Source organism: Rhinatrema bivittatum, chromosome 6, assembly GCF_901001135.1.
Source record: "Rhinatrema bivittatum chromosome 6, aRhiBiv1.1, whole genome shotgun sequence".
Taxonomy (NCBI): domain Eukaryota; kingdom Metazoa; phylum Chordata; class Amphibia; order Gymnophiona; family Rhinatrematidae; genus Rhinatrema; species Rhinatrema bivittatum.
The window spans coordinates 35033555-35060145 of NC_042620.1; the positions used below are offsets into that span (position 1 = coordinate 35033555).

The 26591-nt window shown below is 44.1% G+C and overlaps 1 protein-coding gene across 2 annotated transcripts in view; it reads left to right on the plus strand.

The window, feature by feature from the left end:
- KALRN (kalirin RhoGEF kinase) overlaps positions 1-26591 on the plus strand; it is a 1195491-nt gene that overhangs the window by 441686 nt on the left and 727214 nt on the right. For both annotated transcript variants that reach the window (XM_029605245.1, XM_029605240.1), the window contains exons 4-5: positions 179-371; positions 21900-22412. In XM_029605245.1, the coding sequence (XP_029461105.1) occupies positions 179-371; positions 21900-22412 (706 nt within the window). The remainder of the gene's footprint in view (positions 1-178; positions 372-21899; positions 22413-26591) is intronic.

Consider the following 26591-nt stretch of genomic DNA (forward strand, 5'->3'; position numbering starts at 1 on the left):
CTCTCACCTGCATACTTTTAATAATTTGACATTTGTTTACGTATATTGTTATGTATATTCCCCTGCGCCAAACGACCCAATGAGAAGTATTTGATACTGGAAATGTGAACTCTGTCTTAACCTTCCATATTACTATATTCGAGAATTTAATTATCGTGCCTTTCTCTCTTCCTTACAGCGAAGATGTATGTAAGCGAGGCTTTACTGTTATTATTGACATGAGGGGATCCAAGTGGGATTTGATCAAGCCCTTGCTAAAGACCCTTCAGGAGGCCTTCCCTGCAGAGATCCACGTTGCCCTGATCATCAAACCAGATAACTTCTGGCAGAAGCAAAAAACGAACTTTGGCAGCTCCAAATTTATTTTTGAGGTAAGCACAGTTGCACGCTGTTTGCAAAATGTTCTTTTAAGTGCTAAGGGCTCTTACGTGCCGACAGATTTCCCGAATTTGTCGCAACTGGCGCCACCTCGGGATATGATTGTGGTACAGATTTAGGCAAGCTTTTGTAGTAAAGCAGTAGTGCCACCTACCTAGTAAAATGGAAAATGTGATTTTGTGGACAGTAGGAGGCAGAGCTTCAGTTAGCAAGCAACTGGACTTCAAGAGGACAAAGCCCTTCAGAGGGATAACTCACAAGTATCTGGATAAGTAGCACTATCAAATAAAATAAGAGCAGAGGTAAAGGCGCCTGTGGCCTGAATTGCTCCCTCTCCACCCACATTTCATAGATGGCTTTGTCAGGCCGTGCACCCCCTCATCTCCTCCTAAATATTCAGATTGTTCCAGAGTCCGCAGGTCGGGCCTTCCCCAATTCTCTTGGAAAAAAAATAATTTTCTCACCCTGGACCCTGCCTTCACCCCCCCCTCCCCTTGTGCCTAAATCCTGGGCAGGGCACCCTCCTCCTATTCCCTCCGACATTAAGAAGAAATGAGGTACAGTCCTTACCTGCTCCTGGTGCTTCCTTAAGTTACGTTTCCGGTGCTGAGCACTGCCGAAGCTGCCTGGCATTTAATAGCCTAACTGGAGCTCAGACTTTAAATGTTTGGTCCAGTTTGCTTTGTATTTGCCATTACCCTCCAACCCTTGATTTTTAAGAGCGTTAAAGCCCCTGCTTAACTGTGGCTTAGCAGGAAGGAAGAATGACCCCAGAGTGAGTTTTCTGGTTATTCTGAGCCACTATCAATGAAAAAGAGCCACTTTTTATTTTTGTCTTTGACCAAAATATTTTGAGAATCGCATGCTCCACTCTTGCCCTCTCTCTCTCTTGTGAACCTTTCTCCCAAACTACCCAACAACACTATTTCAGTCCCTCCCCGACGAAGATTTGAACCCACCTCCGGGACTGGATTTGCCTGTTGGGTGCCCCAGGGTGCTGACGTGGTGATGATGGGGGGAAATCCCCCTCCAAGGATGTGGCTGCCAGGTAGAGTGGGGGGGGGGGGGTGTGAGCATGGTGATCCTTCTCTGATAGTGGTGCCGTGAAGAGAAGGGGCATCTCCCTCCATTCCAGCAGCAACGCCCTGAGTGGTGGTGTCCTGTCTCGCCTCTCAGCAGCAGACCAGCAGTCATTCCGATTTACAGCCCCAATGCCACCGGCCTGCCCCTGTGCCTTTTAGGGGCTGGGTCCAGGGGAACAGCACTGCTCAGAAGGGGGGGTGCCCCCTATGATCTGGCATCCTAGGCCGCTGCCTACTCTGATTAGTGGGTAATCCGAGGCTATCCGCCACATCACACTTTCTCTTCTCCTTCCTCCTCCAAGCCAGATTCCAACACTTGTCTCTTCTCTTTCCCCCGAACCCATATTTTTTCCCTCTCTCCCTTAAGCCTGACTCCACTATATGCACTTTCTCCCCATCCCCATCCTCATCCTCCTCCTCCCACCTCCACCTCCCCTCCCACCTAAATTGTTTTTCTCCTCCCATCTCTAAAGCTGCAACTGATGTCTCTAGAGTAGCCTCCTTCCCAGCCAGCAGTCACGCCCCAGTACCTTTGCCACTATTGACAAAGAGCTGCAGGTTATGCAAGAGCGAATTGCAGACCCTGCTGGAGTAACCATTGCAGTGAGTGAGGGTTAGCCCGAGACTTTTCACAGCTCATCGATTTGACCGTAGTGAGCTTTCCTTTATTTTCTGATTGATTTCATAAGCCAAACCTATATCGGATAAATGGTTAATGCTGCATGCCGTACGACTTGGCTGAAACCTAGAGATGGGCCTTGACCCTATAGCAGGTTTCTCAGGAGAACGTCATCGGAGCAACAGGTTTGCCTGCTTTAATGGGCTAAAAGTTCAACCTGAGGTCCTCATGCGGGCGTTCTGTTTTCCAGGAAAGGATGTTCTTAGAAAACAGTAAGAGGGGCCAGTGAGGCCTGGTCCAGTGACATTGCTGAACACTGGGTTCAATCCTTCCCCAATAGGTAATACCCTGTGGACAGATATGGTATGGCCCATGATTGCAGGGTCCTGGAATGACCTTCGCTGCGAGGACTGAACCATGCGAATAAGGAGGGGATACAAAACAAGGAGGAAAAATCCCCAGCTAGTCATGAATGAAGGCGCCTGGCAGCAGATCCCAGCTCTGGTTCCCAATTATGCTGGAATCCCAAAGGAGCAGGAGGCAGCTGCCTCCTTCCCCCTCCAAAAAAAAAGAAAGCGGTAGGAAGCCATGACAGTCTCGCTCTTGGCCCCCTCATGAGCGGACAGGCAGGCTGGCTTCATCTCCCACTTGGTCCTTGTATTGCTGCCCCTCCACCACTGACCTCTCCACTCCCTGCTGCGTATTCCTCCTCTTCCTTGTTCCTATTTTCTACTACTGCTGTAGGGCAGAGGAATGGGAGGAGCTCATTCCCCCCTGCCTCTCCTGAATCTCGGTTCAGCGCTCTCCGTTCTGTCTCCACTTTTCTTCTTATCCCCAGTTTTATTCAGCCTGGTCCCTTCATGCCTCCTTGTGCTCTGTCTCTAGGCCCCCCCGTCACAAGCATTGGAGAAGCAGTTGATTCTTCAGTGTATTGAATATATTTTGGGGAAGGATTTCTTCAAACCCCCCCCCCCCCCCATCCCCCATCCAGCCCAGAAAATGTTTATGCGTTAGAAAAAAAAAGACAACCGCCCCCTACCCCTACCCAACAAAACAAAAACCCTCCCCTGAAGTCAGGATTGAAAGACTGGAGCAAAGGTTCTGCAATCCTGTTTGCGCATCCTATAGCAGGTGCAAAATGTTTGTCCACATTACTAAATGTATGCCTTAGGCAAACCTTTTCTTATTTCAAAACTGCAGCATGAATGCTTATTTTTTTGAATAGTTTTCCAATGCATAGTAATTTGAATGAGGGCATTTATCACACAAACTGTAAATCTGGGGCGAATGCAAAATCTGTTGCAGACTTGCTGGTTTTCCTGCAGCATTTTGGCTTGGTCTTTAAGCATGACCCTGAGGTTAATCGGGTTCCGTATTTTCTGGTGTATAAGTCGCCCCGGTGTATAAGTCGCCACCCCCTATAAATTGCCATTTTGATGAAAATGTTGGTAGACGTGACGCGCCTTTCTATAGGTCGCACCTTTTGATAAGACGCACCTATTTGATCAGCGAGGTTAACAGCACAGGCTGAGAGCGAGAGAGAGAGAGAGAGAGATTGTCGCAGTCGCAGTCACTGAGACAGCTGAAAAAAAAAAACCTGTGACTCATACACCAGAAAATACAGCAATCCTAGAAACAAGCCGTTCTTTAACATAAAAAAAGAAATTGTGTCACTGTTGTATTCCACATCACCACGGCATGTGGTGTTTTTTTACACATGACAATGTATTGCTTTGAACTTGCAGCCTTTTGATTTCAAACCGTAAGCACATAAGAAGTACCTTGTGGGATCAGAACAATATCTCGCTCAGGTCACCGGGAAGTACCCATCCCATTGCTAATGGGGGAAGTCCGTTCCTCGTTGCTCAATGTAAAGGCCCCCCTGAAAAGGCACAGCCCAGAAGGGAATCTTGGTTCCCAGGGTGTTTTCCTAAGCAGGGGAATAAGAGAGCAGGCCCGGAAGGGGAGAGAGAGAGGCCCTGGGGGAACGAGGAGAAGGCAGCGCCTGTAACAGGACGGTCGCTATTGCTGGAACGCGTGATTTGGAACTGCTGAGTTAAGCAGACCTTTCTACCTGTTTTCTGTTACGCTATGAATAATAAAGCTGATTCTGAGGAGAAAAGGCTGCAGTCTAGACTAATCTGTCCTCCGGCACACTTAACAAAACCAAGGGAGCGCTCGCATGTGATCACGCTCACGCTGAGAAAAAAAAAAAAAAAAGAGATGGCCATCCCCAATTCTGCCTGACTAATGATCGTTAATGAACTTGACTTCCAAGAATGCGTGAAAGCCTTTATTAAACCCAGCTATAATGCTGGCTTTGACCGCATTCTCCAGCATCTAATTCCAAGGTTGACTGAAACACAGCACCTGCCGGGACCCCTAGTCCTGATACTATTTGAAAGCGTCAATAATTGTTCCATATTAGCTCCTTCCACCCCACTTATGATTGTCTTGTCATATCCCCCTCTCAGGTGCCTCTTCTCCAAGCTGAAGAGCGCTAACCAGTTAAGTCTTCCTTCATAAGGAAAAACCTTCCCTCCCTTTGTACCTTTCCTAGTTCCACTAGATCTGTTTTGAGATGGGTGCAACTACAACTGCACGTAACACTCAAAAGTGAGGTTCTACCACAGATCTGTACAGAGGCTTTATGATATTCCCAGTTGTAATTCACAACGTTCTATTTGCTTTTTCACCGCTGCTGCACCCTGAGCTGAGAATTTCAATGCACTGTCCATAATGACTCCAAGGTTTTGGTTTTTCTTTTTTCCTAAATGGTAACTCTCCTACTATGGAGCCCAGCACTGTGTGCATATAGTTAGGATTATTTTTCCCTATGCGCATCACTTTGCACTTGTCCACAATAAATTTTTTTCTGCCAGTGCCAAGGGAGCAGTGCCCCTTCAAGGAAACGTTGTAAATGATGATACATTATAGTATGGCCCATCCAGTCTATACAGCAACACTTTGTCTACTTTAGGTAGATAACGGTATACAAATTCCCATATAAAATTCTACAGCCACTCCCTGCTCCCCTGTGTCCCTCACCCAGCCTGTCTTCTAGGGTTGTAACTTCCACTCTGAGCAGATTATTTCATTGGTTTCTCGATGATTATATTGTACCATGACACTGCTTTTTGGGTTGTAATTGACACTCTGTGCAGGTTACCCCAGTGCTTTATTTCTATCCTCTTGTCCCACACTTTTTTGAATTCTGTTACTGTTTTTGACCCCACCACCTCCTCTGGGAGGGTATTCCAGTCATCCAACAGCTTTTCCATTAAAAAATATTTTCTGACGTTGTTCCTGAGCACACCCCCTTGCAGCTTCATATTTTGACTTGCCTAGTTCCAGTTGTCAACCAATTTTATTTCATCCCTGTATCACTTTGCTTTGTCTACTTAGTGCAATGATGAGATATTGCGGTGCTGGGCCGTGGCAGCCCCTGGCCAGGCCCCCCTACCTCCGGTGACCGCCCGGTGGCTCCCTTGCTGCGGCAGGCCGTGAACAGTCGGCCACGCGGCCCCTCCAGCCGTCATCGGGGCCTCCCTTAACGGGCATGCATGGGGAACCCTGCCTCTTAAAGGGGCCGCGGCGGGAGAACAAGCCCGGCCTCGGAAGGTGATGTCTCCTAGCAGGGATATTTAAACCCCACAGCTGGTCTTCAAGATTGCCTTTGCAACAAGTCTCCTCTGTTGCTGCTTGGTCCTTTGAGTTCTTGCCTCACTTTGTCCGAGTTCCAGCCTTGCCTTGCTTCCGAGTTCCAGCCTTGCCTCCAAGTTCCTGCCCTGCTCCGGTACCTGCCTTCTTTCCTGTATCCTCTCCTCAGCTTGATCTCCAGGTTTTGACCTTGGCTTGTCTTCTCGTTTCTGATCGTCTGCTGCCCGTCCTGACCCTTGGTATGTGACTCCGTTCCATTTCTTCGCCGCCTGCCCTGGATCTTCTGCCTGGACTCCATTTCGCTCCTTTGTGGACTGTCGGTCCCGGTCTTGTGGGGTGAGTGCTCTGAGTACCTGCTCCTCGGGGGCTCCTCCGCATTCATAGGCCCTCCTCTCCTTGGAGGGCCGTCCTGCCTGATCGCTTGGAACCATTCCGTGTGGATACTTCTCTCACCAGCTCCACCTCCCGGAGACGAATTCATTGGGGGCAATCCCTCGGTGGTCATCACCACTCGCTCCGGCTCAAGGGTCCACAACCGTAACAGTTTGCAAAGGCCATCGACCCGATGGACTTGTCTGGCCTCCAAGCCATTCCGGTTTTGGCCCAATGGCTGCAGCAGCAGCAACAGTGTCTGGAGGTTTTGTCTGCCACAGTGGAGTGTCTGGCCAGTCATCTTGAATCTGCACCGGGATCCGGGGCTGCTCCTACTTCTCCCGTGGTACCAGTTACTCCACCTCCTTTGACTCATATGCCTGCTTCACCCCGGTTTTCTGGGGAGCCAAAGCAGTGCCGAGGATTCTTGAATCACTGCTTCATCAGGTTCTCACTCGCAAACCACCATTGTTCATCTCATCCATCCAAGGGGAATCTCTCCCGGGCCGAGTTACCTCCTGCACGGCTCCGGTGACCCTCCATACCAGAGTCCTCCACAAGGAGGAAATATCCTTCCTCATCCTGGAGAAGGCCATCCACCCAGTTGTACTGGGCCTTCCTTGGATACAAAAGCACTCTCTCACTATTGACTGGAGGACCCTCCAAATCACGGCTTGGGGTCCCAAATGTTTTGCAACTTGCCTACATCAGAAGCCACAACCAAAAGTCCAACTTGCTACGACTAACCTTCATCTGCCTCCACAATATGCCGTCCGCTGATGTCTTTTCCAAAGAGGAGGCGTAGACCCTTCCGGTGCATCGCCCTTTTGATTGCGCCATTGACCTGTTACCTAATACTGTTCAGCCCTGGGGCCGGGTTTATCCGCTGTCCTTGCCAGAGACTCAAGCCATGTCCCAATACATAAAAGAAAATCTGGACAGGGAATTCATTCGCCCTTCATCTTCCCCAGCCGGTGCGGGGTTCTTCTTTGTATCCAAGAAGGACAGCTCATTAAGACCCTGCATAGATTACAGGGGTCTCAACGCTATCACCCGTAAGGATCGCTATCCTCTGCCTCTGATTCCTGAGCTCTTGGACTGCCTCCACGGAGCCAGAGTATTCTCTAAACTGGACTTGCGTGACACTTACAATTTGGTCTGAATAAAGCCTGGAGACGAATGGAAGACCACGTTTACCACGCGCGACGGTCATTACGAGTATCTCATGATGCCATTCGGACTGTGTAACGTGCCCGCAGTCTTTCAGAATTTAATGAATGAAGTATTTCGGGACATGCTCCATAAAGGAGTAATCATCTACCTCAATGACGTTCTAATTTACTCCAAGGACTTGGCTACCCTTTACTCAGATGTCCGTCGGGTTCTCCAGCGCTTAAGGGAGAACCGCTTATTTGCAAAACTTGAGAAGTGCCTTTTCGAACAACAGTCACTACCATTCCTGGGCTTTGTCTCCACCACCGGCTTCCGAATGGACCCAGATAAGCTAGTCAGCATCCGGGAGTCGCTGCAACCGGTAGGGCTTCGATCGTTACAACACTTTCTTGGCTTCGCCAACTTTTACAGGAATTTCATCCTATGTTAGTCTCATATTGTGGCACCAATTACAGCTTTGACCAAGAAGGGCGCTGATCATTGGCCCAGCAAGGCTGTCCCGGTCTTGCGGGATGAGCGCTCTGAGTACCCGCTCCTCGGGGGCTCCTCCGCGTTCATAGGCCATCCGGTCCTTGGAGGGCCGTCCTGCCTGATCGCTTGGAACCATTCCATGTGGATACTTCTCACCAGCTCCACCTCCCGAAGACGAGTTCCATTGGGGGCAATCCCTCGGTGGTCATCACCACTTGCTCCGGCTCAAGGGTCCACAACCGTAACATGGGAAACCTACATGTAAGGATACCCACAGGTTCCCTACTAGGAAGCATGTTTCCCCATTGGGTCACATCGCTGTCAGTTCATAGGAGGAGTGTGGTGTTAAATAGGGGTGGTGCCTGAGGGTTTGAAGGTGTAATAAAACCAGGATGCACGGAAAGTTTGGGGCTCGCTCTCTCTTTTCTGCAGTGGATCCATAGCTCAAGGTCAGAGTCCCTGGGTCTCAAGGGAGAACGAATACCTGGAGCAGCCGGAAGAGGCTTCATGTAAGGAATTTGCTTTGGATTCCTATTCAGGGAAAGTACCTTCCACATTCCTTGCTCCTCTGGGATTAATCCTCGCTAGTGAGTTTGGAGAAGTGGGGAGAGACTATGGCACGATGCAGTGTCCTCAGCCGTAGAGGTTCTGATAGCCGGGGGAGGGGTTAGCAGGAGCTTCTCCAGAACTGTTATTACCATCATTACCATAATGTTATTACCATTACCAGCATGGAATAGAAATAATGTTTTTACAGGGTTCCCTACCCTGTTCATTCAGAGGTTTCGGGAGAGAAGGAGAGTCACATGGAATAATCAGGAACCAACAAGGAGATTCCAAATGTCTGGGAGAATTTCTGGGAATAACCTGAGAGGGTACTTGGAGTCAAGGGGAGACCCCTGCATGCTTGTAAACTGTTTGTGATTGGTTTTATTTCCCAGACATCATCAGAAGGAAATGTGTATTTTATCAGATCATTAATATTCCTCAAGTTTCTCAATAAACTCTTGGTTTTTTTTGGAGCAACACAATCTGGATTGGAGGTGTCTCTAATTTTAAGGCACAAGAGGGAGTCTCTAACCCAAAGAGCCCTGAAGCAAGTCTTCCCCACTGCCGGAGGAAGCCCTATGGGTTGCAGTGTGGCCCAACACCTCCCAGATGTGCCCCTTTGTTAGGTCCAGGTGTTGGGGGGGAGTGGCCTATAGCGTGAGTACCCAAGACAGCATGGCTGGGGAATTTTCTCATCACTGAAGAGGTGCAGCTCCCCATTAAAAAATGAACGCGGTCGTACTGACATCGGCATACATCAGCCCTTCTAGTTCCAGATGTGTGGCACTTTACGGCACAAGAGCTAATGCCGTGGACATGTTTGGACTTTGCCTTACAATGTTAATGTGATATAGGTCACGGACATGTCCAGGCACTTACTTTCTTTGAAATACATCAGATTGCTGAACTGCATGGGTTTATGCTGATGGGTGATGGTAATTGATGTATTTTCCTGTAGTATGTGTGACTTGCAGCGGGAAAGAGTAATTCTACACCCTGCTTGCTAGTCATTGTGCAGCATAAAAGTGAGATCACTTAGGGGCTTGCCAGAGATTGACAGTGTTCAATTAACTAGGAAGAATATAATAAGCCATGGAGACATCTCACAATGAGAAATGCTATTCACATCACTGCCCCTTAAACATTTCCTGAGGGTACATTTTGGGCCACTCTCTGCATGTTCAAAGCAATTAAATATTTATCACTCATTAATTTTCTTTTACCAGTGTTCTGTGAAGTTAGGCAGGTATGCCTTATTGATTTTGCCAGTGACTGGGGAACGTAACTTTTAAATGATTTTAACATAACTCAGAAGAGAAAATAGAAGTGTTAAAAGGTATGCAATTAAAAAAAAATATATCCATAGGCCAGCCTGGTGGCTCAGCAGCAATAAATTTAGGCAGGTCCCATGCAGAGGGACCTTGGTTCAGCTCCTGGGCCAGGACTCTTCTCCTCCTCAGATTGTTGGGCGGGATACTACAGAGACAGGAGGGAAGGCCTCCCTCATCATTAAGTGGCATTCGGCAGACAGGCTTTGATCGACCTGGAAAAATAAACAAGAAGGAGTTAGCCACTAGGCCACAGTAAATCAATTGAAACTGAAAAGAAGTTATGTTGAATATTTTGGTCTGTCTGCATATCCTCTGGATTGGAACACAGAACTGGGTAAGGCAGAGAAATAGCAATGCAAAAAAGGCAGGCTTTAGTTGAAAGCCTCAACCTTGTATTAACAATACTCACAAGAGCAATGCCATAGAATACTAGTGACATTTGAGATACACAGAGGGACCTGTATCAGGGGGAACCAAAACATTGGAAGTCTATGGCATTGGTTACATATTGTTAATATAGAAGTTAATGCTTTAAAAATATCAATGTGCCTACCTTTTTATTGAGTTTTAATTGTTTGATAGCATCCAAGGCCAAGCTCTCCTTTAGTAGAGCAACAAAAAGAGCTTTTTCTGTTGCAGGACCTATTCTATGGAACTCAATTCCTGAGTATATCCGATTAATAGTAAGCCGTAATGAGTTTAAAAAAGCACTAAAAACGTACTTGTTCACCTGTGCATATAATATATCTGAATGAATCTTCTAATACCTGTTTTATATTATCGACATTTATTATTAACTGTTGCAAGGTAATTATATTGTACGAATTTGATGTATGTTATGACATTATGTTGTTACGTTACGATATTATGTTTGTTTTAATTTTGTAAACCGCTAAAATGGATAGACTACTACCCCATAGTGCGGTATATAAAAACATTTAAATAAATAAATAAATTGTGTGTTTTACCTTTTTCCATAGACTATTAATTTTTCTATATTTGTTAATTTTTGAAATATTATTGTATATGCATTTTGGTAAGGCACAAACAGTAATATTCTGCAACACTCTACCATGTGTCTTTTAGGGTGACATTCAACAGATAAACGTGATAGGTTGCAGTAAGTGCTAACATTTACAAGAAAGCGTACAATGGTACTGAAATGACTGCGTACTCTGGGTGAACCAGCCTCATCTTTTGTCTTTGAATGTTTTTGGAGTCCTGTACTGTACATGAGCAGCACAGCTGTTTTATGCATTGCCAATAGCCATCTTACAATTGGATTGGATTGCACTATGAATATATTGCCGTGTGGTTATGCCAGGCCATTTATAGGATCTTGTGATCCCAGCTGGTCCATTGCATTGTTCAAACTCTGCTTGCTGTACTAGGGGCACTCTTGCCCTTCACAATGTAATGTAACTGTTCAGGTTACTTCATGAAATTAGTCACCTTTCACTAAAGTAACTCAAGAAGTGCACTGAATTAGTGTGTGGTGCTGCATTCCCTTAGGAGAAAATGACTCTTCAGATACATTCTCTCTCTTTTTTTTTTTGTTTATTCAGATATTTTTATTAATGTTTCAGAAAGTAATACAAGAAACAGTATATGATCCAATGTTAAGTGTACAATAATGCAGAAAACAACATAGAAACATAGAAATATAGAAACATAGAAACATAGAAATGACGGCAGAAGAAGACCAAATGGCCCATCCAGTCTGCCCAGCAAGCTTCACACACTTTTTTCTCTCATACTTATCTGTTTCTCTTAGCTCTTGGTTCTATTTCCCTTCCACCCCCACCATTAATGTAGAAAGCAGTGATGGAGCTGCATCCAAGTGAATATCTAGCTGATAAGTTAGGGGTAGTAGGGGTAGTAACCGCCGCAATAAGCAAGCTACATCCATGCTTATTTGTTTTACTCAGACTATGTTATACAGCCCTTATTGGTTGTTTTTCTTCTCCCCTGCCGTTGAAGCAGGGAGCTATGCTGGATATGCATCGAAAGTGAAGTATCAGGCACATTTGGTTTGGGGTAGTAACCGCCGTAACAAGCCAGCTACTCCCCGCTTTGTGAGTGTGAACCCTTTTTTCTTCTCCCCTGCCGTTGAAGCAGAGAGCTCTGCTGTATTTGCATAGAAATTGAAGTAACAGGCTTATTTGGTTTGGGGTAGTAACCGCCGTAACAAGCCAGCTACTCCCCCTTTGTGAGTGCAGATCCTTTATTCCACATTTCCTCTTGCTGTTGAAGCTAGAATGATGTTGGAGTCACAGTAAGCATGTGTACGTTTATTGAATAAGGGTATTGTCTCCAGGCAGTAGCCATCATTCTGGCGAGTCACCCACTCTTCATTGGCGGCCTCTTGACATTCTGGCGAGTCACCCACTCTTCATTGGCGGCCTCTTGACTTTATGGATCCACAGTGTTTATCCCACGCCCCTTTGAAGTCCTTCACAGTTCTGGTCTTCACCACATCCTCCGGAAGGGCATTCCAGGCATCCACCACCCTCTCCGTGAAGAAATACTTCCTAACATTGGTTCTGAATCTTTCTCCCTGGAGCTTCAAATCGTGACCCCTGGTTCTGCTGATTTTTTTCCTACGGAAAAGGTTTGTCGTTGTCTTTGGATCATTAAAACCTTTCAAGTATCTGAAGTCTGTATCATATCACCTCTGCTCCTCCTTTCCTCCAGTGTGTACATATTTAGATTCTTCAATCTCTCCTCGTACGTCATCCGATGAAGATCCTCCACCTTCCTGGTCGCCCTTCTCTGTACCGCTTCCACCTTGTCCTTGTCTTTTTGTAGATACGGTCTCCAGAACTGAACACAGTATTCCAGGTGAGGCCTCACCAAGGACCTGTACAAGGGAATAATCACTTCCCTTTTCTTACTCGATATTCCTCTCTCTATGCAGCCCAGCATTCTTCTGGCTTTTGCTATCGCCTTGTCGCATTGTTTCGCAGACTTCATATCATTAGACACTATCACCCCAAGGTCCCTCTCCTGCTCCGTGCACATCAGCCTTTCCACCCCCATCGAATACAGTTCATTCGGGTTTCCACTCCCCATATGCATGACTTTGCACTTCTTGGCATTGAATCTCAGCTGCCATATCTTCGACCACTCTTCCAGTTTCCTTAGATCCCGTCTCATTCTCTCCACTCCTTCCGGCGTGTCCACTCTGTTGCAGATCTTAGTGTCATCCGCGAAAAGACAAACCTTGCCTTCTATCCCGTCCGCAATGTCGCTCACAAAGATATTGAACAGGACCGGTCCCAACACCGATCCTTGCGGTACACCACTTAAAACCGCTCTCTCTTCAGAGAAGGATCCATTTACCATTACACATTGTCTTCTGTCCGTCAACCAATTTGCAATCCAGGTCACCACCTCGGCACTCACTCCCAAGCTTCTCGTTTTATTCACCAGTCTCCTGTGCGGAACCGTGTCAAAAGCTTTGCTGAAATCCAAGTATATGATATCGAGCGCTCTTCCTCGATCCAATTCCTTGGTTACCCAGTCAAAAAAGTCAATCAGATTTGTCTGACAGGATCTTCCCCTGGTGAATCCATGTTGCCTCTGGTCCATCAATTCTCCGGACTGTAGATAGTTCACTATTCTCTCTTTCAGCAGTGACTCCATTACTTTTCCCACCACCGAAGTGAGGCTGACTGGTCTGTAGTTGCCAGCCTCCTCCCTGTTCCCACTCTTGTGAAGCGGGACCACCACCGCTCTTCTCCAATCACTCGGCACCACTCCTGTTTCTAGGGATCTATTGAACAGGTCACACAGCGGAGCCGCCAGAACATCTCTGAGCTCCCTCAATATCCTTGGATGAATCCCATCAGGCCCCATGGCTTTGTCCACTTTCAGGTTCTTTAGCTCTTCCCACACATTTTCTACTGTAAAAGGATTTTCATCTATTCCACTTCCCACCAGTTTTTTGTTGTGTAGAGATGGTCCTTCTCCAGGGTCTTCTTTAGTGAACACAGAGCTGAAGTATTCGTTTAATATTTCTGCCATTTCTTCGTCTCCCTCCACACATTGATCATTACCACCTTTCAATTTCACTATACCACTTTGGATCTTTCTCTTTTCGCTGATGTATCTGAAAAATGTTTTGTCACCATTTTTTATCTCCTTGGCAATCCTCTCTTCTGCTTGACTTTTTGCCAACTTGATTAATTTCTTTGTCTCCCTCAGTTGATACAAATATTCTTCTTTGTGTTCCTCCCTTTGGGATCTTTTATATGTCTTGAATGCTGTTCTTTTAGCTTTAATTTTGTCAGCCACCTCCTTTGAGAACCAGATAGGTTTCAATTTTCTTTTGCTTTTCTTTACATTTCTAACGTATAGAGCAGTTGCCTTGGCGATTGCTCCTTTTAGATTGGTCCACTGCTGATCCACATCTCTCTCGTTCTCCCATCCTTTAAGTTCTTCCTCCAGGTACTTCCCCATTTCCTCAAAGTCTGTGTTTTTGAACTGTAAAACTCGGGTCTTTGAGGTTCTTTTCCCTATTCTTTTAGTGATATTAAACCATACCGTTTGATGATCACTGCTGCTGAGGTGGGCACCCACCTGGACATCTGAGACATTATCTGCATTAGTGAGCACTAAGTCGAGTATAGCTCCTTCTCTGGTGGGTTCCAACACCATTTGTTTGAACAAAGATACTTGCATGGCATCCACTATCGCTCTGCTATTTTTAGTTTCTGCAGATGGGATTTTCCAGTCTATAGACGGCAGAAGAAGACCAAATGGCCCATCCAGTCTGCCCAGCAAGCTTCACACACTTTTTTCTCTCATACTTATCTGTTTCTCTTAGCTCTTGGTTCTATTTCCTTTCCACCCCCACCATTAATGTAGAAAGCAGTGATGGAGCTGCATCCAAGTGAATATCTAGCTGATAAGTTAGGGGTAGTAGGGGTAGTAACCGCCGCAATAAGCAAGCTACACCCATGCTTATTTGTTTTACTCAGACTATGTTATACAGCCCTTATTGGTTGTTTATCTTCTCCCCTGCCGTTGAAGCAGGGAGCTATGCTGGATATGCTTGAGGTATCAACAGCTTAAATAAACCAAACAAGCCATACAACAGAAAAAAATTAAAGAAAATAAAATCTGTTCCAGTATCGAAACATAAGCCTGGCATCCAGCTTCTTAAATTAAAAAATATTTCTCAGTTGGGCCCCCACATCACTACCCACTGAGAAACTCTGTTATATTTAACAGTGGCCTGCTTTTCATATTTATAATATAAGCGATCTGTATGCCACCAAAAGTGCACATTAAGAAAAATAGTGTCTTTCTTGTTCTGTAAGACCAATTTTAAGGCAGTGGCCATTAAGAAGTCTATCAATTTTTGTTGTGGTACTATCAACAGTGGGAAAAGTGCTGACTATCGAAGCTCAACCAACTTGTATGATAAAGGATAAGAAAAATAAAAAATGTTATCTTTCTCCATACTTCTTTCCAAAACGAATGCATTAGAGGGCAAAAATCTATCATATGAGATAAAGTAGCATGTGGTGAATTACAGGACCAACATTTATGAGAAGGTAATCATTTTGCTCTATGAAGCTGGTGCTGGGTCTGTATGGCATGATGGGCAACAAAATATAGAGAATGAGTCATTTGAGAGGATAAAGACACCCTGACAGAGCAGAACCAATATTTATCCCAATGAAACTGCATCTCCCAGTTCTAAATTGGTTTCTCATAGTTTCTCCAAGCCTAAGCATCTGGTAAATTTAATCTGTTTAGTAAACTTATATAGATGGGCTGTAGCATGCCCATTTTGAACCAAAGGCTTAAAAGTGGTAACAATCTGAGGAGACTTTTTGAAAGCAGATGGCATGCCAACATTAGCCATAATACAATGCTGTAATTGTAGTCAACTCTGAAATTGTGTGGCAGGCATATGAAATTGAGATTGTACATGAGCAAATGTTAGGAACTGACTCCTAGGAAACTTCTGATCCAAATCCCAACTTCTTATAATAAACGCCAGTTCAATCACTGGCTTTGGATTTTGAAAGTAGGATTATACCACATAGAGGTGAAATGAAATGAGAGAAGAATAGGATTTGGATTGGGTAACATTTTTTTTAAATTCTCAGAATACCCTATGTATGGACTTCTTAAGGCGGGAAAACGTCAAAGATGAAAATTAAGGGATGCTCAGTAAAGGATACAGTGGCATTGGATAAAATTGCTGCTGCTCAAGGGTGAGCCATAATGGATTATATGCATAGTCCAAGTGAATGGAAATCCACGCCAGGCCTAGTTGCAAGATGAAAGCTTGATAGTAAGAGCAGAAGACTGGAAATTTAACACCCCCTTTATTTCTAGAGAGTTTAAATTTCTTCAGAGCTATTCGAGGTGTTTTCATTATAGGTTCGCAATCTGTCTACTTTTCGATAAAAGTCAGCTGGAAAAAAAAAACCAGAATCATATTAAGAATATAATTCACTTGTGGAGACAATACCATCTTAATGGCATCCAACCTCCGCCATCAAGAAAGGTGTAAAGGAGACTAGCAGACCACAGTATCTTGCAGCAGAAAATAAACACGAGTTATACAATTAGAAATGGTCAATGCGCTAGCCTTATAAAAATAAATGTCTTAAGTATATCAGACAATCATCTGCCCAAGTCAGCTGAAGATTAGCAAGATTAATACAATGTTTTGACACATTAAGGGACAGAACATCTATTTTATGCCAGTTAAAACTATAGCCAGATATAACAGAAAAAGTGTCAATAATAGCCATCAGGACTGGAAGAGAACTTTCAGGGTTGCGAACATATAAAATGACTTCATCAGCATATCTGATAATTTACATTCAGTGGTACCTACTGAGACCCACTGGAAGGAGGAATCTTGACGTAAAGCTTAGTAGCAAGGGTTCCAAGGAAAGGTTACTTAAGAGGAGAAAGTGGGCCGCCCTGTCTAGTCCCATGTCCTAAAACAAAAGAAGGGTATAATACTTCATAACATGGGGACTTGATACTAGCTGTTCGTGCAATACATACACATACTTGCCCCCTCTCCCTGAACGAAAGGAGAAGAGGAAAAAGGGAGGGAAACAGCAGGTTCTGGGCCGCTTTCACCTGAATCCGTGAGGGAGGAGGGACAGCAGGGCACGAGGGAATTGGGGGGTGGGAGGGAACGTCAGTGGGTGAAGACGAAGCCGGCCGGGGTCCAGACTGACAGTCACTTACCAAATGAGGCCTGCTGTGATCTGTAGAGACCGTCCCCCTGCCAGCCCGTGACGACCTCGCTGAGGAACGGGATGAAGTTCTACCCGATGCGGCCACCTCCGGTTTGTTGTTGACTCTCTTCATTTTGCTAAATAACTAACTAAAAGACCGCGAAACCGCGAAAATGACAGTTGGAAAATCCCCAGCGCAGCAAAGCAAAAACCTGCCCTCTGCTTGCTGTTGAATTCCCAACTGCCGTTCTAAGCTCTGCTCCAGCCTATTGTTTAACTACTGACCAATAGCATAACAGCATTCAAATTGCTGATGCTGCTATCAGTTACCTAACTCCCCTTTTTTCCCCCACCCTCACCTGCCTTTGCTAATCCTATCCCTTACTCACAGTTGCTCAAGCCCATGTTATCTGCGTCGGTCCGGGACAAGCCCGGACCGCCTTCCCTTAACCATAATAAAGGAGTGAGGATTAAACTAAAATTCTTGAATGTTTTAAAGAAGGAATCGCCAAAACCAAACCATTGTAATACAGCAAAAAGTTAATCCCACTCAACATGATCAAATGCTTTTTCAACATCTATGGAGACTGCAACCATTGAATCATCCATATGCTAAGCTGTATTAATGATGGTATGAAATAAAAAAAGCATTCTCTGACATCAAGTGACCTTTAAAAAAGCCAGTTTGCTCAGGAGCAACTAATTTGATCATAATACCTTCTGTACGATTTGTGAAGATTTTAGCAAAAATGTTATAAACAACATTAAAGAAAGAGATGGGTTTATAATTAGTGACCATTGTGGGATCTCTATAACCTCATCCATAGAAATAGGAGCATCCATAGGCTCTCTGTCTAGGGCTGAGAGAGTAGGGTGTGGCAGTTTAGAGAGGTAGTTAGTAAATAGATTAGAGTCTTGGAGGAAAGTAGATGCATATAAAGAGGCATAGTATTGTTTGAAATTGTTCTAGGATTTCCATATCCTGTACCACCAGCTTAGAAGAGCTTGTTTTAATCACCAAAATACATTTCTTTTCTTTCTTATGACTAAGGTAATTTGCCAACAATGTGCTACTTTATTATTATCTGAATAATACCTAGAATTTTTCAAATAGATCTCTCTACCAGCACATAGACTCAATAATTTATTATACTGATATTTCAGTTTGTATATATGGGGTAAAAGCGTGCGATTTCCAGTATGTATATGCTCTTTTTCCAATTTTTTAAATTCCTGAGCCAAAAGAGAGGATTCTCGCTTATATGCTCTGTTTTTCTGAATTGTGTAACTGATAATGTTACCTCAAAGGGTCACCTTAAAGGCTTCCCTCTCTATTATCATTATTCAAAAAATGAGTCAATCGCCTCATGTAGATATTTAACAAAAGACTCATCTTCCAGAAGTCCAGTATTAAACCTCCATCTGGAAACAGAAGGACCACTGAATAGACAAGGAAATCATAGCATGATCAGAGATCAAAATTGAATAAATCTTGGCAGGAGTCACAGATTGCATAAGAGGACTAGATATTCAAAAATAATCCTGGAATATGATTTGTGGGGAAAGGAGAAAAAAATGTAAAATCTCTGTTATTGGGGTGAAGCAGCCTCCACGGATCTACCAGTCCCATGCGAGATATCAAGGAATGTATCAGCTTATAAGACAAAGAAGGTCTATCTCCACTTTGAGAATGTTTATCTAGAAATAAATCTAAGGGCTGGTTAAAATCAACAGCTAGTATTATAGAAATATTTTCATGCAACAGCAATAGGGTGGAGATATCATGATAAAAGGTTTTAGCATCTAAGGGGGTCATTTTCTAAAGCTAGCGCATGCAAATAGGGACTTTTCGCGTGCGATAGCTAAAAGGGGCGTAATCGGGGCGGTGTCTGCCCCGGAAGAGGAGGAGTCGGGGCGGGTGCCGCGAAGACAGCGTGAATGGCGAAAAGATAAGGAGCCTTTTTGCTTCCAATTTCGCACCCAATAGCACCACCTTTTACGATGGCACTATTGGGTGCGATCGCTGGCGGTTATCGCAGGCCCCCCCTCCCCCGCTTCGCCCCCCCCTGCACCACGCGATTCACAACGTCACGGTGTTTTAGAAAATATAGGCCTATTCTTGAATGTTACAGAGGGCTTTATGGGGAAAAGGCTAGCCATCTCCCATCCAGAGAGTCTTTTTTTTCTAATTTTCCTTGGCCAAAGCTCACTGAGGCCCAGCTCCTCTCGTTAAATATGCCCATAATTGATTCCGAAATTCATGCCATCATACATGGCCTTAAGCTGGGAAAGGTGGCTGGCCCAGATGGCCTTGGGCCAGAGTTTTACAAGATTTTGAAATTTCCCATTTTGCCTGCATTGCGGCCATATTATAATGGCTTAGTCCAGGGGATCCCGGTTACGCCCACGGAAAATCAATCCACTATAGTGTTACTCCCTAAACCTGGGAAGGATTTGCAAGAAGTGGGCTCGTACAGGCCCATATCTCTCATCAATGGGGATTTAAAAATACTGGCGGCTGTGCTGGTGGCCAGATTGAGTCTTCTATTGCCTTCAGTGATTCATGGAGATCAAACAGGCTTTATTAAAGGGTGCCAGGGTGTTAAAAATGTGAGGTGTCTGATTGGCCTATTAAACTTCCATCCTCGGACTGAGGCCTTGGTGTTGAGCTTAGATGCTGAGAAAGCCTTTGATTCCCTTTCGTGGGATTATTTGTTTTGGGCTCTCCAAGCATATGGTATATCGGGCGCATTTCTATTTTGGCTGCAGGCACTGTACGCTAATCCCAGTGCCCAGTTACTTATTAATGGTACCTTGTCGGAATTGTTCCCTATTTTATGTGGGGTTCACCAGGGATGCCCTCTGTCTCCTTTGTTATTTGTATTAGCCCTAGAGCCTCTGGCCATTAAGCTGCGCTTGGAGGACGTTCAATTTCAAGGGGCAATGCAAAGGTGGTTCCCAAGCATTGAGCAGTAAAGGCAGACAAAAAAGACCGTATCTGTGCCTTTTCTGCCCTCCAGCTGGCCCAGTATCCAGATATTAACATCCAATTCAGCAGCATCAGCATGGTTTTCAAGCGATTCCAGTCAAATATGAAATGCACCAACCTTTGTCGATAGCTTCGTGAGTTATGATTTAATCGCGTGTGTTGCCTTGATGTTAATGCGAGGCACATCTTTCATCTGGAGTAGCTCTGTGAGTACAGGATCTACTGCTGCCTGCACTTTGCAGAGGGGTTAATTCCCAGGGGTAGGAGGATCTTGCTTGGAGCCTGTTGCGATTGCGAATGGCGTTTCAATTTTATTAGATTTAGTACCAGACATGGTTAACTCCTGTTCAGAACCAATTAGAAGTTCCAGAATTAGCCAAGGGGTGAGTTATCGGTCTAATTCTTGATGGGATGCAAGGAGCTGAAAGATCAAGCAGCCATTTCTCGATGCTCATGAGTGTTCCCTTCGGATACATTCTCAGCGAGATGCCTAACTACAAAAGTAAGCGCATGCTTTTCAGCCTGATATTCAAACACAAAGGAACTGCATACTTTGTCTTTGAAGATTGGGTTATTATGCAGATCAAGAGAGCACATGTGCTTTAAGTCCTTTCAAAAGAAGGCCCTCATGTTATAGCTACGTGCACATTTTTGAAAAATTAAGAGGTCAATATTCAGCCGAGGAGCGGCTAGTTAAGTTAGCCGGATAAAGCTATCCGGCTAACTTAACGGGAATATTCAGCCTCGCCGCTGAATATCCCAGGCTAACCTAAAGTTAGCTGGTTATGTCAAACCAGCTAATTTTAGGACAGCCCTATGGGCCGACCAGAGTTAACCGCATTGGTTAAGTGGCTACCTCTGAATATTGGAGTTAGTCGCATAACTAATATGGCTAACTCTGGTACGCCTTAAAACACCTCCTGCCCGTCTCTGGACTGCCCTCGAATTATGCGCCTAAATTCTATTCCTGGCTAGCCATTTAGACAGATAATGGCTTTTGAAAATCGACTTGTAAACGTATGTGCAGTGTTTTCAATCACGCCTCTGATACATCTCCCCTCCTCCGGTAGAAAGTTTTTTTTAATGCATAAATCCTTTTAGAGAGCTGAAATTCGACGTATGCAGATTTAGCTACTATACCTGAGTAATTCCTTTTTAATGTGCATGGATCCCCTTTGAAAATGTTCTCTTTTATGTTAAAAGTAATTGTTTAAGTCTAAAGTTATGTTATTGTTCAGTGCGTGAATAGCATTATTTTAGCCTTACATATCCATCAGTAGCATTTTAGGATAACCCGACTTTTTCAGTGCCAGGAGTAAAAGTGCATCTTTAATGAAGTTTTGAGTGTGAATAAAATAAATCCGCTTCACTGGTACATTGGTCAGCATGCTACATGTTTGATAAGGAAACTGTTTATTTCAGGCATGGAAATAAAATTACTCTGCTGCCCTGGCAAGAACTGGCTTGAGAGAAAGATCAGCAGAGTAATGCAGAATAAAGCTTGCACAGTGCCAAACCCTGCTGTGTTCCCATTCTTTGGATAAAATATATTTTTTTAAAGTCTTAAATTAGGACCTCCCAGGTCCCTGACCTCTCTTCTTTTTTTTGTCTCTGCCTTCCTTGATGACCTTAAAAGCTATGATGCAGGCACCTGCTCCATAGGAGCTGGATTTATCCTAGTTACAGACCCCCTCCATCAGCCATCCAGCCTTAGTGCTTTTCCCTTCCCTTTCATAATTCAACTGACAATTCTAGTCTTGTCTTGTTTTCCTTGGATCTTTATATAATATTCAGCTGCGCTACCATTTCTACTGAAAATATTTTGGCATCCCAATTAGAAACACTGAAAAATATATACATGTTATTATATTGTAATGCATTTTGAGGGAGATACTAGTTTCAGGTCTTTTGCGAGCATGATTCATTTTTTATGTTAGTAGAATATTTAAGAAGTCAATGTGCCATTTAAAATAAATCTCTCAACATTTGTTATACAGTTGTCAAGTCTGTACTTTTTCATAAGTTATTTATTAAATCTGTCATTCTTTATTTTTTCAGACCAGTATGGTCTCTGTTGAAGGCCTTGCAAAGCTCGTGGATCCTTCCCAGCTGACGGATGAATTTGAAGGATCATTGGATTACAACCATGATGAATGGATTGAACTCCGGGTCTCCCTAGAAGAATTCTTCAACAGTGCCATCCATTTGCTATCAAGGTTGGAAGATCTCCAAGAAATGTTGGCCAGGAAAGAGTTTCCAGTTGATGTTGAGGGCTCCAGGAGGCTTATTGATGAGCACACGCAACTGAAAAAGAAAGTAATTAAGGCTCCAGTGGAAGAACTGGATCGTGAGGGGCAAAGGTTGTTACAGTGCATCAGGTGCGGTGATGGCTTTTCTGGTAGAAACTGCATTCCTGGTAGTACGGACTTCCAAAGTCTTGTGCCAAAGATCACCAGCCTCCTGGACAAATTGCATTCAACAAGGCAGCATTTACATCAGATGTGGCATGTTCGCAAATTGAAACTGGACCAATGCTTTCAACTACGACTCTTTGAGCAAGATGCAGAAAAGGTAGGCAATGATCTGTTACTTTCAAGGTTTACCAAGAGATTGTGCTACCATTTTCCAGCATTACCAACATGAGGAATTAATCTAAGCTGTAAAACTCATGTTGAAAGCAGATGTGCTTTACATGAGTTTAAAACAAACCACTGACCTAATTGTTGGAAGCAGCAGTCTTGGGGAGATCCAAGAATAGCTGGCTCTTGTCAGCTTCCATGAAATTATCCTGTATTCCGCAGTTACAGGAAATACATTTGGTAGACATTAACTAAAAATAAAAGTCAGACTTCATTCAAATTCCTTTCAATTGTGTTATCAAGAAACGGAGCACAGGGCCTTTAAAAGAGCATTATTACCCTTGGAATTTCTCTGAATTTTAGTTTAACGTTTGAGGGAATTTCATAGATGAATATTCCTTTATGCTAATTCAAATTTATATCACCACCTTGAGAAGAAAATCCAGCTTGAACAGGATCAGGCTTTTTTTTTTTTAACCAGTTTTCTCCTTCCTTCTTTGACTACCTTCTTGGGTGACCCTATGAAACCCTTTCCACCCGAGGACTGGAAGAGTTCCTTCTCTAAGACGTCACCCTCACAACTCCTCTTTGGCCAGCAAGGTCGGCTATGGTACTAGCGATCATCTTCCCTCCCTCTCCAGTACTACTTTCATTGTGCGCCGTGCCTGACCGGCCCTGACAGATAGGGGGGATCCGAATCCGGATGATCTGCGCCATGGCAGTTTGTCCTTAGCCTCAGTTCCTGTCCCAGGGTCAAGCTTTATGAAATCAGCAATGCCTCCTTCACCGTGCTAATTGTAAATCTGCGGTGACTACACGTAAGCGAAGCATAGGCGGTAAAAATGTGTGTTATTTATCACATCGAGAAAGCTAAAAATCATCTACAGATTTTAGGATTTTTCCGTGGTCTGAGAAAATGCTGGGCAGCTGATTGGAGACTCTCCTGCCGCCTCTTACTTCTTTTGTGGGATCAGCCATCCTCCTAGTCATCAGTTGGGTGCTGCTTCAGTGACACCCAGTTGGGGTAACAAGAAGCGTGTTTAGTCTTAGGGGGGATTGAGAGACGCCCTTCTGCAAACCAATGGCTAGAGTTGAAAGACTGTTCAGTCTGCTGCCAGTTCCACGAAACCATCCAGTCTCCCTGTAGGGTTGTTTTTTAAATTTTTTTTTATCTTTTCCAGAACCGGCAAATACATTTTTACTGCGTAGGCTGCACTAATCTTCCTCCTTTCTTCAAATTTGCATTTTGCAGCAAGGAAAGAACATTACTGTGTTATAAAGAAAAAAATGTACTTTCTGCCAGACCCCAAATAAACGAACTGCTGGTTTTATAAGTAAAACAAGGTACCAAGGAGGGAAAAAAAATCAGGAGCTCCAGCTGTCATGATGCTTTCTTCTTCCGCCCATCCAGAGGCTCACTCCCGACAATGAGCCTCTCCAATAAGAAGTGTGACATGGGCAATCGTGATTAGTTATTTAATATACAGTATTCGTATGTATCGAAGTCTCTGCCCCAAAATGAGTTCCTATTTTTGCTTCCAGCAGTACAAGCACTCTGGCCCTGTACTCTCAGGTTTGCTATGTATTCTTTCCCAAACTCGGGGGCCAAATCCCACATAAGTCAGTCACCAGCTTGTGCATAATAGTGATCCACCATACAGCTGGGGAAACGCCATTCTTTAACCAAACTGTGCTGCTCCCCCTCCGCAGGGCAGACAGAACCTGGCTTTATTTTCCCTATTTGCTCTGTTCAAGTAAAGCCACACAGCTAGTTTTATTTCTAATAGCTTGCAGAGAGGAGTAATATTTAAATTCTGGTTTAGTTATTTACATACGGGCCTGTAACATAGATATAACAAGTATACAATGGCATTTAGCTAGATAACTTGAGCTAAATGCCAAGTTTTGAAAATTTCTGGCATGTATCTGGCTAAAACTTAGCTGGATAACCTAGGGATGTTTCGAGGCAGATTTAAATTAGCTGGATAAGTTAGCAGAATAACTCTGGCTAACTTATCCAGCTAACTCTGGTCATGCCATAAAATAGTCCTAAAGTTAGCCAGATAAACATATCCAAATAAGTTTAAGATGGTTGGGTATATTCAGTGGTTTGGTTGTGCTGCTGAATATCCTATCAAAATTAGCCAACTAAGTTATCCTGCTAACTTTGCTGGCCGGACAACGACTGAAAATGGACCCCTTACTAATTGGGGCTAGACACAATGCAGTCCATTAATCCAGTCAGATTCAGTTACCAATTAATCCTTCCCTTGACAAAAAGACACAGTAAGACATCAACCTAACAATACATCATGCAGGATACAACTTTAGACTACTTCCATATCAGAATAACATCTTTACATATTAAGTTTCTGAACTCATGGATTTGCTCCAGGTCCCAACACGTTTTTGACGTTCTGGATTTCCAAATGCTAGGAGCACGTGATGATTCAAAGGAACAGAAGCAAATCACTGAGAATCTGGAAAAAGTGCTATAGCAAATTGACAAACAAAATAAGAAATCACCAGGACCTGGTGGGTATTCATCCCAGAATTCTGAAGGAACTCAGATATGAAATTGCAGACTTGCTACCAGTCATTCAATAAAATCTGCCACTATGGACTTGACTAGGATAGTCAGTATAACACTGATTTTTAAAAGGGCCTCCAGAGTGATCCAGGAAACTATAGACAAGCGAGTCTGACTTTAATGCTGGGCAAAATGGTAGAAGCTACTGTTAAGAACAGAATTACCTGACATATGGCTAAACATGGCTTAATAGGGATGTGCCAGCATAAATTTAGCAAAGGAAAGCATGCCTTACTAATTTATTAGAATTCTGTGAAGATATAAGTAATGTGGGTAAAGGCGAGCTAGTTGATATAGTTAATCTGAATTTTCAGAAGGCGTTTGATAAAGTCCCTCTTGAAAATCTCCTTAGGAAATTAAAATGTCAAGGGATAGGGAGACAGTGACCTGTTATGGCGTGGTAACTGGTTAAAAGACAGGAAACAAAGATTAGGACATAGAAGGCAATTTTCAAAAGCCATTTACCTGTACAAATGGCTCCTTGCAGGAATAAAAGGGCTATTTAAATATTGCCCACCCTGTATGAGTTATTCCACAATGCGCATACTTTCACCTACATTTTCATGGAAGCAGTCCCAGGGGTGAGGTTAGGCCGGAGGAGGCAACAAAGATACACAGTTTTGCATTTTCACTGTTTTTGGTTGGTTTTTTTTTTTTGCCAGAAAAAGTACCCACAGAAAAAAAACAGGTGCAAATCTCTACGGGTAATTTTTCCTTGGACAATTTTCAAAGGAACAGCATGTGCGTACTTCCCCTTTAAGAACCGGTGCAAAATGGGTGGGGAAAAGTATCCCAGGACTTCAGATGGACAGCTGCAGTTTTGAAAATTGCCCCCTAAATGGTCAGTTCTCCAAGTGGAGAGAAGTAAATAGCGGAGGGCCTCAGGTGTATGGGGACAACTCAGTGTTCCTCAACCCACCTGGCCGGTCTGGTTTTCACGATATCCACAATGAATATGCATGAGGTAGACCCGTATACCATGCAGGCAGTGCATGCCTGTTATCCCAGGCACATTCATCGTGGACATCCTGAAAACCAGCCCGGCTAGGTTAAGTCCCGAGGACTGGGCTGAGAGCCTCTGGTTTAATCTATTCATGAATGATCTGGAAAAGGGAGCAGTGAGTGAAAGTGATCAAGTCTGCAGATGGCACAAAACAATTTAAAGCCATCAAAACATGAGCAGACTGTGAGGGATTGCAGGGGGTCTTTGCGAGACTGATAAACTGGGCATCTAAATGGCAGAGTGAATTTAATGAGGACAAGTACAAAGCGATGCACATGGGGAAGAATAATTCTGACTTAGGGGGACTGAATTTCCAAAGCAAATTTACGTGCATAAAACCAAGGATTAATGCAAGTGAATTGGCTGTTAGAAATAGCCTGGGGCCCAGAGCACATAAAAGTACCTGTGTAAACCTGGGAGAGACGTTCCAGGGGATGGAGATGGAACTTCTCTACATACATTTTGAGTTTTAAAAGTATATGTGTAAGTTAAAGTGCACAAGGTATTCCCTCCAAAGAGCCAGGTGCAACTCTGTGTGAGTGATTCTGTACACGTGCCAGGCCAATTACCCCAAATTT